This window comes from Toxoplasma gondii, chromosome XI (genome assembly GCF_000006565.2).
Source record: "Toxoplasma gondii ME49 chromosome XI, whole genome shotgun sequence".
Taxonomy (NCBI): domain Eukaryota; phylum Apicomplexa; class Conoidasida; order Eucoccidiorida; family Sarcocystidae; genus Toxoplasma; species Toxoplasma gondii.
The window spans coordinates 5,597,011-5,609,375 of NC_031479.1; the positions used below are offsets into that span (position 1 = coordinate 5,597,011).

Genomic DNA, 12,365 nt, shown 5'->3' on the forward strand with positions numbered 1-12,365 from the left:
CTGTTGGGCGTTATGTAGCTAGTCTTCTCCGCATATGCTGACCCATGAGGTACGTGTACGCTTCAGCATTTCAGGGGCAGGTTGAAAGCAAACCGAACAGATCTGGATTGCAAGAAACCGAAAAGAGGACGAGTAGACACAGGACGGCTGAAATGGTGGAAACTAGACTGGATTTGCAGCACGCACCGTGAAACTGGTGTAAGGCATCTAAGACCCCGTTGTTTGAAAGGGAGACACACAAGCCGGAATTTAAAGATGCTGATGTGTGTCTGCCTTCGTTGGCGTGTATAAAAAGGGTGGAGAGTTGGCCGTCTTGAGCAATGCATTGGAACCACAGTTTAGGAGATGGACATTCTCACATACACTAGAACAGACTGCTAGATATTGAGGGTGACTGTTTCCCGTCTCGACAGTGCGCGCCCTTTTGTCCACCACTGCCCGTGCAGCTTCGTTTTTCAGGAATGCCTTGGAATACGGCAATTGCCAAAAACAAAGCAGATCGTCACATAGAGCTTAATCATATGTCCACGGCCTTATCCTCTGGGAGGCATGTAGTTAGTGCTCTGCATTGAATGATGGAAATAAGTGTACAGGCGTCACCCTGACGGAAAGGTGAAAGAGCCCGGGATGTAGGATAAGGTCTGTCGCGTCAGTGCATCATTAGGCGGCCCACACGTAACAGATGGACAGTGACAGATGGAACTCGACGTATAGCTGTATCTGCATGTAAAACTCTGAGAAATATGCTTTGACTAGAAGAAACGGTGTGCGACAGCAGACAGCTGCTGTGGCAAGGTGATCATAATGCCTGGAAGACCTAGTCGAAGTCACACGTACACAGGCGAAGCCACCGCGACGGGGCTACAGCTTTTCAAACAAAGGCACTCCGTCTTGCATAGAATTGCGTTAGAGCAACGAGCCGACATGGAGGTGGTGCTACAAACCGAAGCCCCAGGAAGTTATCTTCTAACATATATGACCAAGTATCACCTTACATGCACAGATGCACGAAAATAATCAGTGTACGGTTTTGACTCAGTTGATTCTTCAGTTCATGTGAAGGAGTCTTTTTTTTACAGCTTGTACGCTTGCATTCAGGAGTGCGTATGTGATACAGTCAACCATATTCAACCATGTTCTTTATGCTTGCTGTACACCACGACCTACTAGACTGCTTGAGACAGCTACAGTCGCTGAGCTTCGGTATCGTACCGGTATTCATGTTTCATTAGATAAAGTCGTGTGATATTCAAATCTAAAGCTTACAGCTGTGGTAAGTAGTCCAGTTAGTGACAACACCTGTGTTGATACCGAGTGTTTTCTTCCGTTCGCATCTCTACGGGTAATTCGGTCTAGTCAAATGAAAGAGTCATAGACGTTTTACGTGGGGGCCCAGTAAATCTTGTCCTCACCAGTGGAGACCGGCAAATGGGGCAACAGAAATCTCTTAGTGGGGAAGCTGCGGCACAGACTGACGGCGTTCATGCATCACCAGAGTGAAGGGAAAGATGGGACAGCGTTGCGGACTCGCCAAACGTGCAACCCAAAAGCACTATGCTGGCAAAAAAGCGCCCGGTACTACTTCCCCAGCGTTTTACAATCGCCACGACGGTCGGACAGGCAGCTGGATTGGTCACTTAAGGATAAGGCGTGCCCGCAAGCAAGTCACTCTGTTGCCGTTGTTGCTGATGTTTAAATTCTGTAGAGTATATCAAGCACTGATTTACCAGGTAAGGTTGACTGCCTGTTCGGTTTTCGGTCAGTCTCTCTACGCCAGTGTGTCAGTGCAGCGGGGCTGTCGTTTTTTGTTGCAGTTGGTATCTGCAACAGTGCGAGATTCTCACAAAGACTAGTGTGGGTTTCATTGTTCGAAACATTTAAGGATTGCCCTTCCGCCCTCACAAATTCCTCCATCACAAACTGAAGCTGCATTAGTGAAATTGCTCCATTCAAGCCGTACGAGCCGGAGCGTAGGCTTTTTGCTGTCGTTTGTTGTCTGTCTGGTGTCGCTCAGAGTCTTTACAGAAAGGCACATGCCTTCCTGTTGGGTCAGCAGGACCTATAGCGAAACTGATAATTCGAATACAACGTCAGGCAACTTCTGTGGAAATGATGAGTCGACTTCATCAGCTGCTTACAGCGGCCCTGTTGTTGCTGGCTGCGCACCCCGGTTGCGGCGCCCCGACATCCGGGTCAGCGCAGAAGCCCTCCAGTGCGGAAAAACCAGCCAACGATGTCTCCGTGGACCTAACGGAGGAAGCGTCAGCGACAATTGTTGTGAATGACAGTCTGCTGCCATACCCCTCAGAGAAGATGAACGGACCATCTTTGGACGAGTGCGACGCTGATCACGTTGGTACTGGCTTCGTGGCCGTGTCATTCAATGGAAACATGGTGTGGAGAGAACAGAATTTTCCTGAATCTCTTCCGAAATCGACTTCGCTTACGATTGAGGTGCAGGACGCTACCACAGACGAGATGGAAGATCGGCCAATCCTTTTCGTCTACCACACGAATACCACGAGTGCGTACGTGCGAGGACAGCCTCTCCCGTATGCGTTCTGTGCAAAGATACCCGACAACAGGAACGTCACTCAGTACGGGCTACACGCACACTTAAACCTGGGCCGCATGCACGTAGAGGGCGGGACCTCGCGGCTGGAAAGTTACGTTGGCTTGACAGAGGTCGAATCTGGAATTGACGAGTATAGCAATGTGCGTGTTCGCATGTTTCCTGTTGTGACTATGGAGCAAACAGTTGAGGACGGAAGCTCTGAAGGTGCGTCAGGTGCTGGCCACAGAAAACCAGCAAAGTCCAAGTACGACGCTTCGTGCAACTTTTCTAGCGTTAAAGATGAAGGACTCGTGGGTGTTGCTACGGAGGTATCGGTTACTTTTCCGTCAGAGCTTGACCCAGCAAACCTGCCGAAACCGACATATTTGACGGTACGCATGGATGACATCAGCACTGATGAGGACGAGCCGCAAGCTGTCGCAGTTTTTACCTCGGACCTCACGAAGTGGTACAAGGAAGAAGTCCCTTTGACTGCACTTCTTTGTGCGAAACTGCCAGACCACGGGGAAAGCATCATGTATCGAGTCATTGCTCTTCTCAACGTTGGATGGGATGGGTACACCACAGACGAAGAACGCGATGCAGCAAGGCGGCAGGAAAAGGCCTCGGAGGAAACGAAGGAAAACGCAGCAGACGACGAGGTCGTCCAGACTCTTCGAAACGGTGACTTTGTAGGAACCACGATGGTTGTCGTGCTTCCTGACAAAGTTGACTACACAGCATCCGCAAAGTTGGAGCCTTACAAATCAACCGAGTAATGGGTTCATCAGGTGTATCAGATAGCTGTTGTACCAACATGAAACAGTCCGACTTCATATGAAGAGGTTGTGTACGTCTTAAAGGAGTCTGTGGTCGGATCCAGTGCAGCGTGTGTTGCTACGCATGGGGTCACCAGAACAGGTCTTCCCCTCTCAGCAACAATGGTGGGATACTGTCGCTTTTAAGCAAACTCTCAGGACACATTTCCAGGACGTGTGGGGCCATAGTGCCTATTCGCTTTTTAAGTATTAGTGGCTAAATGCGTCGCGGAGGGACTGTCACATGTACTATACGAACGCAGCTACAATCCTATGCGTAGAGGCAAAGGGAACAAACGGAATATTGCAGTAGTATCTCTTGCCCGAATCTGCTGTACGCCATCTCTGCATCCACCCTGCCTAGGCCTGTTTACAGGTCACTGCAATTATGCCCACCGAAAAAGGCAGACGGTGCTGTGACGATTCTTGTACCAAAGGCCCGGTGACCTCCCACCTACTACACTGGGTTCAGACAGCCTGTGGGCTTCATCGAACTACGAGCTTTCCTGGTTCTTACGCCGGATCCCCGTGCAACACCGTGCGGAGCTGTTCACGCTGCTTACTGTGCACGAAATAAAAAGCTCACTCAAGGTTTACCCTACTCACATCTGTTTCTAAAAAAAGTGAGAAGCGATCAGCTTCTGTGAAGCCGCCAGTGCAGTATGTAACACTTAACGATGCAGTTTCGTGAATACACTGATCACCCGATTTCCTGTTTACTAGCAATAACAGGTGAATGCTCTCTTCGAAAGGGAGAAGCTGAACAAGAGACATTGCGAAGAAAACCGCTTACCAAGTCTGAATGTATACCTAGCAGAAAGATACTCCAATGGCGAGTTAATTAAGAAACGAAGCGCGGTTAAGTGACGGGTGATGAAAATACGCGTTTGTTTGTCACCGTATAAACATGCAAGCAGGTGAATCAATATGCAGTGAGGTAAACGGTGGTAACCAACAACAAAAGACCATGACAACGACATTACGACAAGGTCCGTGACTTTTTGAGATTTGTCCGAATTCCAGATTCCTCTCCCATGTACGAATCGCCCTCCACTTCGCGCCCTGGTGGTCGAATCGTCTGAGAAGGCACACGCACACGGGAACAGAAGAGAAACATTGCCAGCACCTGTGCTTACGTCTGAAGTTACATCTGGAGGTGCAGTCTTCACATACCAGACACCCATTGGTATTACAAGCCCTCACATATGGTGAACACCGCATGCGAATATCCCATATGTTAATGTCTACGTTATGGCATACGTATTTGTGATGATAAACAGTTCTTCCTGTTGACTAACTTGGTCACAGACTCCGCGGATGGTGCCAATGCATAATGCGGGCGTGTATCCATAGGATAGGCGTAATATCGATAGAAAATAGACACACGTATAGAGAGACGGGCAACGGCAGAGAGACAGGATCAGACAAGCAGGCAGTCTCAGACAAAGATAGAAGAGAGGGGCATTCTGAATAGCTTAACGCCAGAAACACGCAAACGGTCCTCCTTTGTTGTGTTCTGTACATACCTTCAGTTTCTTCATCTTGCTTTCGAACTTCATTCTGTTGTGGACTCGGGCGTTTCCTTCGAACTTCTTCCTCTTCCGAGTCAAACCCTTGTTCTTCAAGATTTGGCGCGTCGTTGCTGGAAAAGCATTCAAAGGGCACCAGTCGCAGAAACTCAGTGCACATACAAATAGGCACAAGCCCTCAAAACTGTGCATCTAGATATGTCATTCGTGCACACATGATGCATAATGTCACATCCAATTAATTGCATACATACATGCAAACCTACATACGTACCTACATGCATACATACACATACAGATACCGGGGGAGCGCAACTCACTTTCAGTATGTATGGCTGAAAAATCCATGTAGTCCGTAGTTGAGACTCGTGTACTGCTATGCTTTGGAGAAAAAACTTACTGCATTTGACACGCGCAATGTTTCCTTACCTCTCTGGCCGTCGACCGCTTCGGGAACACTCGGGATGAATGCCTTGGCCCGCTCTACCATCTGCTTCTTCTTCGCAGTCTTGCGGATCTTCTGAGTTTCAAGCAGCTCATCAAAAGCGTCAAGATCTTCTTCACGATACGGCGCCTCGGCCCGGGCTTCGCTCTCTTCCATTCTCTTTCCTTTCCTTGCTTTCCCGGAAAGCACATCCTCAAACTCGCCGTCGTCTTCCACTTGCCTGCTGAGAGAAAAAAGTGCAGAAGCAAGACGTTCAAACGGCTCCACACCCAAAAACACGACGCACAGAAAAGCACCTGGCTAATTAACTTCCAAGCAACCTAAGAGTGAAACGCACATCGTCAGGCGAAGAATACATTGGCTTTTCCCGTTACCACGAAGATCTCCACAAAGCCAATACAACACAGAGTTTTATATACTAGTCGCCCTCTGCAACTCCGTAAAAGGCATATCACAGTGATTAGACTGTCCCCCCTGGTTAATATAACGCCTTCCGAGCCCCCAATATGGATTGGCACAAAATCGTCACCACTTTCTGCTTACAGATCAACATCATCGGTAGACCTTAATAAGGAAAAGCCACTTGTGTTCCTGCGCAGATGACGCATACAAAACTGACACGCTACACGGGACCCCACAGCACGCACTTTATCCTCCAACGCCGTCTCTGCTATTTTCCCCTTCACTTTGTAGTCGCGAAAAGTGCCGTACCCCTGGTCTTTCTTCTGCTTGTTGAGCATCAGATTGAAAGACAACGTTTTTTGGTTTTCCTGTCTCGACAGAATTGCGCGGTCGGCCTGGAGAGCCGCCTCCGCCCTCCGTGCTGTCTCAGAGGCCTGCTTGGCGGCATTCAGATAAGCGTTCAGAGCATTTTTCTGCTTCTTCTTGCTTTTGTTAGCGCGGCCGAGAGTTGGGTCCTCCTCGTCGTCTCCCAACGCATCCAGTGTCGACTCTGAAAATGCGGTCAATTCACCCAATGTCGTTCCCACCGTCATCCGTCTCTGGTGTTCCTCCAGCTTCTTGGACATTTGCCGCTCTGCAAAGAAAGCAAGGCAACACAGAACAGACGTGAAGTCTTATTTCTCGAGGACGTGTCAAGGGAACATCCGGCGACACCGATTGTTGTGCGGCGGAGACTCGCGGGAAGCCCAGAAGAGAAAAAATACGAAAAAAACGAGCAAAAGCAACGGAGAAGTGCCAGAACAGTGTATTCTCATTAGAAGGTGATACGATGCACAATCTACAAACCATGCAGTCAGAGAATTTCGAATTAAATGCAAATCGAATAGGACCAAATATCAATCCACCAATCAAAGTGGGGAAGGAAAATACTAGCACTAAAACGGTGGAGAGGACAAACCAAATAAGTAACATACAGGTTCTAGTTCCAACACACAATCCACTGGAGAGACAAGCCCCCCGAGACTAAAACACAAAATCCGGATACTAGGGTGCACGCCGACTTGGATATGAAGAGCATACCGCGAGAAACGCTTACATACCCGCCGTGGTGGAACTAAGGCGCCTCCAACAACCAAAATAAGATTGGTGTCCTAGAATATTTGAATCCAAACCCAAATTCAACTCCTTCCACCAAGTAGTGGCCAACTCGATACGGCGAACTTTATCACTTAAAATAGACAGGAAATCACGCTGTGCATGTACTCACCTTTCCTGTCTTTCTTCGACATGGACAGGCGGACCATGTTTTCTTCTTCAAAGGCTTCTCGAGCGCGCTGCTTGGCAATTGAGGCTGCCGAACCTAGACGACTTTGCTGGACTTGGATCCATTGTTCGAGGCCGACTTCCTCTGGAGCATCGCCAACTTCTTCGCGAACTGCACGCACCAACTCGCTTCGCTTCAGGCGCTCCGCGGCTCGGCGCAATTCTCGCTCTGCCTTGGCCTTCACTTTGTTGACCTGGTGAACCAGAGAAACGACTGATGGAAAAATATCAAATTACAAGAGGTCTCCTACACCTGATCCTGCCTCCCGCAGAACGTATGAAAAGTGCCATTTCCAGCTAGCTCCAGATTCGACACACGCATTTCAGCGTTAATTAATTTCTTCTGATATTTGTTGGAGGCCCTGACTAGCTCTCTGTGATTTATCTTTCACCTTCACGGAGGAAATGGTGCTAGGGATAACAGGCTGTTTCCAAACGCCTCTCAAAATTGGAAGTGCACGAATTTATTGCGATTCTGATCCTCGTTCCGGGAGGAAAACGGACATGAAAGTCCGCGTAAATAAACAGACACAAGCACAGATGAGTATATGCATGCGTTGTGCGAGCTGCGCAGGGAAGCTCGCTGGGCAATGACGACACGAACGATTTCGAGATGCCGAAGGGTGTGTGTGGACACATTATAGAGGGGTACGGGGAGCCAAAAAAAACATGAGAAAAAGGTAGACAGCGTTCACGAAGAGGCAGAAACTTCGAACCAGACCAAACGCCTACAAAGGCTCCGACGCAAGGAGGGTCACATGCATGCACATATTGAGGAAAGTTGACAGGCAATAATGGAGGGGGGGTAGCAGACGAAGACACGAAGCACCAACTCCTGTGGAAGCTCGAGACGAGGGCGCAACTCCAGATACGAGCAGGAAGTTATCTGCAGACAAGACAGAGTGCATATGAATGTCGCTTCAAGGCGAGCTGCGGACGCAGATATCGCTTACCTGATCTTCAGCGTGGTACTCCATAGCTAGGATTTTCGGGGGCTTGTACAACTGAGTGCCCTCATCGTCGTCTGCCTTGTTCGCCTTCTTTCCTTTGGGTTTCTCGCTGTCTTCTTCCTCTTCTGTGGAAGCTTCTCCATCATGTCTCTCCTCGCCGACACCCAAGAGAAGGTCGGGACGAGGTCGGGCAGCAGCCACGTCTTCGTCACCTGAGCAGAACATCGTCGCATGGCGATGGCAGCCCACACTCCACTCTCGACAGGCTTTTCCAAGCCAAGCAAAAAAACAAAGAAAGCCAGGTTGTTTTGGAAGAGCCAATGCTGCGCCGCTCTCGAGCAAGCACGTCGCTGGTCACAAGGAAAAGGTGATGTCTCCAATGGTCCATCTGCAACAAGAAACGACGAGTGTCCACGAGTGGTGCATGCGCATTCGAGAACAGCTTACGTAATTTACCTTTGCATTTACTCAAAGATAAACAGTTTCCTGGTACTGACTAGCTTGTTTCAATGATGTTAGCGACCTGCACGCACCCACGGCGGCCCTAACGGTATCCGCTACTCTGGTCGACCTCTTGTGATCGATTTAGTATTTTCTACAAACGCTCCCGTGGGGGCAGAGAAAACGCACGTGCTCAGCTGTTCGTTCTCTGTCCTCCAGCCTTCCCTTTGACACGCATAGGCGTCCTTATCTCCGCAGTTTCTATCCCACTCTTCTGCTCAACTTCTCTCTTCACAAAAAACGTACCTTCCACATCTGTGACGTTCTTTTCCTTCGCTAGCTGCAGTAGGCGGTTGATCTGCAGCCGAAGCCTGTCGTCGATTGGTTTCAGTTTCTCCAGCAACAGGCGCACCTCCACGAGTCTCTCGATCACAGGATGGTCCGTGACGGGGATGCCGTGGGTCTTCAGAAGAACGTAGTAGCTCAGGTAAGTCAAATACGCCACCAGCAGTTGGTTTTTCGTGTCCAAAAACGACAGCCCCTGGAGAACGCAGGCAAACGGAGCGATAGCGCAAATGGAGAAGCTTAGAGTTGAGACACAGGATTCACTGGTGACCAGACAAGAGCTGCAGGTTCGGTCTGCGCGATGCCAACAACAGCTCAGCAGAAGCAAACACCGGAGAGACGCGAGATCCTGTGACCGCTTCCCAGTGTACAGACGCCGGCCACAGTTCTTTTGTTTGTGTCTGCCTTCTCGTTCAGTTGCTCGTCTCACCTCCTTCGTGATGAGTTGTCGGCACTTGGCTTTTCGAAGCAGCGGCCGCACCGTGCCTCGTACGTCCTGCAGGGACGTCTTCAGCTGGTCCAACAGGCTCTGCAATTCCGGGTGTTCCTCCGTCAGAATCTTCTGGCGTTCCTGCTCCGACAGAGCTTGGAACTCCGAGGAGGACAGTAGGAGATGAACATGCGCTGTCTCTTTGGCCCGAGAGGAGGCCGCCTCGAATCCACTCAGTATTGAATGCAACTCCTGCGAAAGAAAATCTGTTCCAACGAGACGACGAGTGTGCAACGCAGGTAGGTTACCCTTTCCCAGCCACGCCCGACAAAGAATATCTGTTTGAGATGTCCAGACTCTTGACATACCCTGTACCTGCAGTTGAAATGTTCACGAAATCCTGCAGGTATAGCTGCAATGCTTGAAGTTGTCTTTTATGGTCCCCCCTCGTTAATGACAGATGCTTCCGGTTTAAGCAGTCACAGAAATTGGCCGGAAACGGCGGATTTGAGGACCTCATTTTGCGAAGGGTGGCACCCCACCACGAGTATTTGGCCCCGCCTTCGGTGCGTTTCAATCGACTCCTTACCTGATCACTTCCCTCAGATTCATCATCTTCGGATGTGTCTTCGTCAGGCGTTCTCGTCGACGCACCTGCCTTCCGCTGACCCCGCGCGGCTTCCGCTAGGCTCGACAATCCGAAGTCATCTTCGTCCAATCCCTCCACTTCTTCTTCCTCTTCAATCTGGCGCGCTTCTTCTTCCCGCATGCGCATATTTTCTTCCTCTTCTGCCGACTCCGCTTCCTCCTCTTCGTCCTCGTCGGCGTAGAAGGCCTTCGCCGACCGTCCCCAAGCTGTTCGCGCGCCCACTTCATCTTCTGCGGTCCCCAGACAGGAAATTGTCACAAACCTGGTGTAAGTGGCGAGTTGTTGTACATTTGCCTTTGTCTTTGAAGAGTGAGGGACCTCTAAAAAGCAAATATTGATACCCAGGAAGCGTCTTTACCACGTGTGTCCCAACCCGCCTATGTTTCTCGTGACTTTACCCTCCGGGCGCCTCGCAGCGTTAAGCCATTTTCTCCATTCCAGTTACAGTCACAGCCGTTTCAAGGGAAATCGTGAAGGTAAAACTCGGTAGCAATGACTTGAGGTTACAAACGCATGGCCAACACAGACCTCTAATGGAGAGAAGGAAGACACTGGATTTGCTTCGAAAGAGACGCGTTATCGTTCGCACTGCACCCGCTTGTGTATCGTCGTACCTGCTTCTTCCTCATCTTCCTCCGCGTCCTCTTCTTCCTCTTCCAGTTCTTGATCGTCGTCATCTAGTGCATCCTCTGCACCCTCGAGTCCCATGAGTCGGCGTTCGTGCTCTTCATCGCTCTCTGTTCAAAACGCCCGAATGGAGTGAACAAGTCGTCAAAACTCCACACTGGCATCATTCCATGGACCTGTCAGCTCCCGAGAGAAGGCAGGTAGGGAACACCCTTGACAATCTACGATTCGGGATACAGCTCGACCAACGACACCTTAGCTTGTGTCTGAATTACAATACAATGTCTTCTGTACCAACCACCTAAATTAGGGATGTTTTCCGGCCATTTGTACAAATCTCGCACTGTTTGTAAAGAATCCGATAGATACTTCGCTCACTGCGTGCTTAGGGTCAGACGACCTGTGGGAGTCGTCCAGAATTCGTCTTCTTGAAAAGTCGATGTCCCACCCAGAAGGTTGACGGAAGGTTCTGACATCATTTGACCAATACTCTACTCTCATTTTTTTAATTACAGAAAAAATACCGCAGACGCGCGAGTCTCTCACGTTGCCGTCGCCTCCAGAACCCCCGCAAAAACACAAAAGATAGACGAAAGTGGTTTTGCCCCTGGTACAGGGTCTAGGCTTTAATGAAAGAGGTGAATGACTCAAAAATAACAGATCAGAGCCCTGTGTTCGGCTTACCATCGTCACCTTTGTCGCCAAGACGAATGAACTCTTCTGCGGCGGAGCCGCTCCCGCCGAGCTTGCGGCGTTCCCTACAGCGGTAAGACTCTTCCACTTCATCGAGACCAAACTGGTCCGCCTCCGTCTCAAACAGTGTGCCTTTCTTTACATTTTTTGAAAATTTGGCTGGTAGGTGAAGAGCCGTAGAACCGCGCGAACGGTTCCCCCGCTTGTCGTTTTTCCCAGCAGGGCCTGGGCGGCGCGCGGCACCCAGGCGTGCCATCGCGATGAGCTAGAAACCGACGACAAAAGCGGGAGTTGAATTATGATTTGAAACAGAGTATGCAGTCACCTTTCTTCCCGCTTTTTCTCCGCTGAAAGACCAAAGCTCAAGTGCTCGTGACCCTGAGTGGGTCTGACACAAGATATGCCCCGCTAGGTTATAACGGGTAACGATGGAGCGCCTTACAGCAGACAAGGGAATGATGCGAGTTTTGCCCGGAAGAGAAACCACCTAAAGAATCGAAAAGAATGTGGTGAAAGTTGTTGTTGGAGTGAGTTACAGAGAAGGGGAAAATGCTGTTCAACAGGTAAGCAGCTCGCGGCCCCAGCATGGCAGCCCCTGCATGCGTCAGCCGTCACAAACGGAAACTCGGAACGAGATGTCTCCACCGGGGTCACGACAGCTACAATGACTTCAGGAGTGGTTTAGACAGACCCCGAGCAGGAAAGCCTGGAAGCAAATCGAAAAAAAGTCACTAACCGCTGAAGTTACATACCGAGTCACAACAGCCCGATCGCTGCATGTGGGGCTCGACAGCCACGACAAGGAAGCGCAAAATGAAGGAGTTAACGGCTAGAAAACCCAAACTTTCATACACAGGAGAAAGAAACTGAAGAGAGCAATAAAAAACTGGGGGCTTCGTACCTGTCATGGTGGCGATTACACGAGAGTAAAAGACAGCGACCAACAGAGAAGAAATCAGCGGAATTGCTGCCGCATGTTGACAGACGCGCATGCACAGAGCCGGCAAGACTACGAGTTCAGGTTTCATGTGTTGCTAGGTTCACCAGGCCGGCAAACCGCACCGGACACTGTCAATTCTTACTGCGTTCAACGATAAAAGACACTTTAATGATGGAGGAGGCGACAGAGTGGGTGTAGCGCGACGCATTAACTGTTTCC

At 49.9% G+C, this 12,365-nt stretch overlaps 2 protein-coding genes across 2 annotated transcripts; one reads left to right on the forward strand and one right to left on the reverse strand.

The window, feature by feature from the left end:
- Positions 1-2,109: 2,109 nt before the first annotated feature.
- On the forward strand, positions 2,110-3,602 carry TGME49_316890 (hypothetical protein; the record flags this gene model as incomplete). Its single annotated transcript, XM_002364802.2, has 1 exon — positions 2,110-3,602. The coding sequence occupies one exon, from the start codon at positions 2,110-2,112 to the stop codon at positions 3,331-3,333; it is 1,224 nt and encodes a 407-aa protein (XP_002364843.1). The 3' UTR covers positions 3,334-3,602.
- A 171-nt stretch (positions 3,603-3,773) lies between these two features.
- On the reverse strand, positions 3,774-12,137 carry TGME49_316900 (Sas10 C-terminal domain-containing protein). The gene is made up of 11 exons (XM_002364803.2): positions 11,198-12,137; positions 10,501-10,623; positions 9,827-10,116; positions 9,238-9,489; positions 8,769-9,003; positions 8,025-8,233; positions 7,016-7,265; positions 6,058-6,382; positions 5,331-5,569; positions 4,899-5,014; positions 3,774-4,450 (listed from the first exon to the last, which is right to left on the reverse strand). The coding sequence occupies exons 1-11, from the start codon at positions 11,460-11,462 to the stop codon at positions 4,352-4,354; spliced, it is 2,403 nt and encodes an 800-aa protein (XP_002364844.1). The 5' UTR covers positions 11,463-12,137; the 3' UTR covers positions 3,774-4,351.
- Positions 12,138-12,365: the final 228 nt, after the last annotated feature.

Bases quoted from the DNA above. Each gene is read 5' to 3' on its own strand.
- TGME49_316900 (XM_002364803.2), bottom strand. From the start codon at position 11,462: ATGGCACGCCTGGGTGCCGCGCGCCGCCCAGGCCCTGCTGGGAAAAAC. The intron at 9,490-9,826 runs GTAAGGAGTCGA...TTTCTTTCGCAG, and splicing joins AATCTGAGGGAAGTGATCAG to GAGTTGCATTCAATACTGAG. The intron at 8,234-8,768 runs GTACGTTTTTTG...TGTTCTGCTCAG, and splicing joins GAACGTCACAGATGTGGAAG to GTGACGAAGACGTGGCTGCT.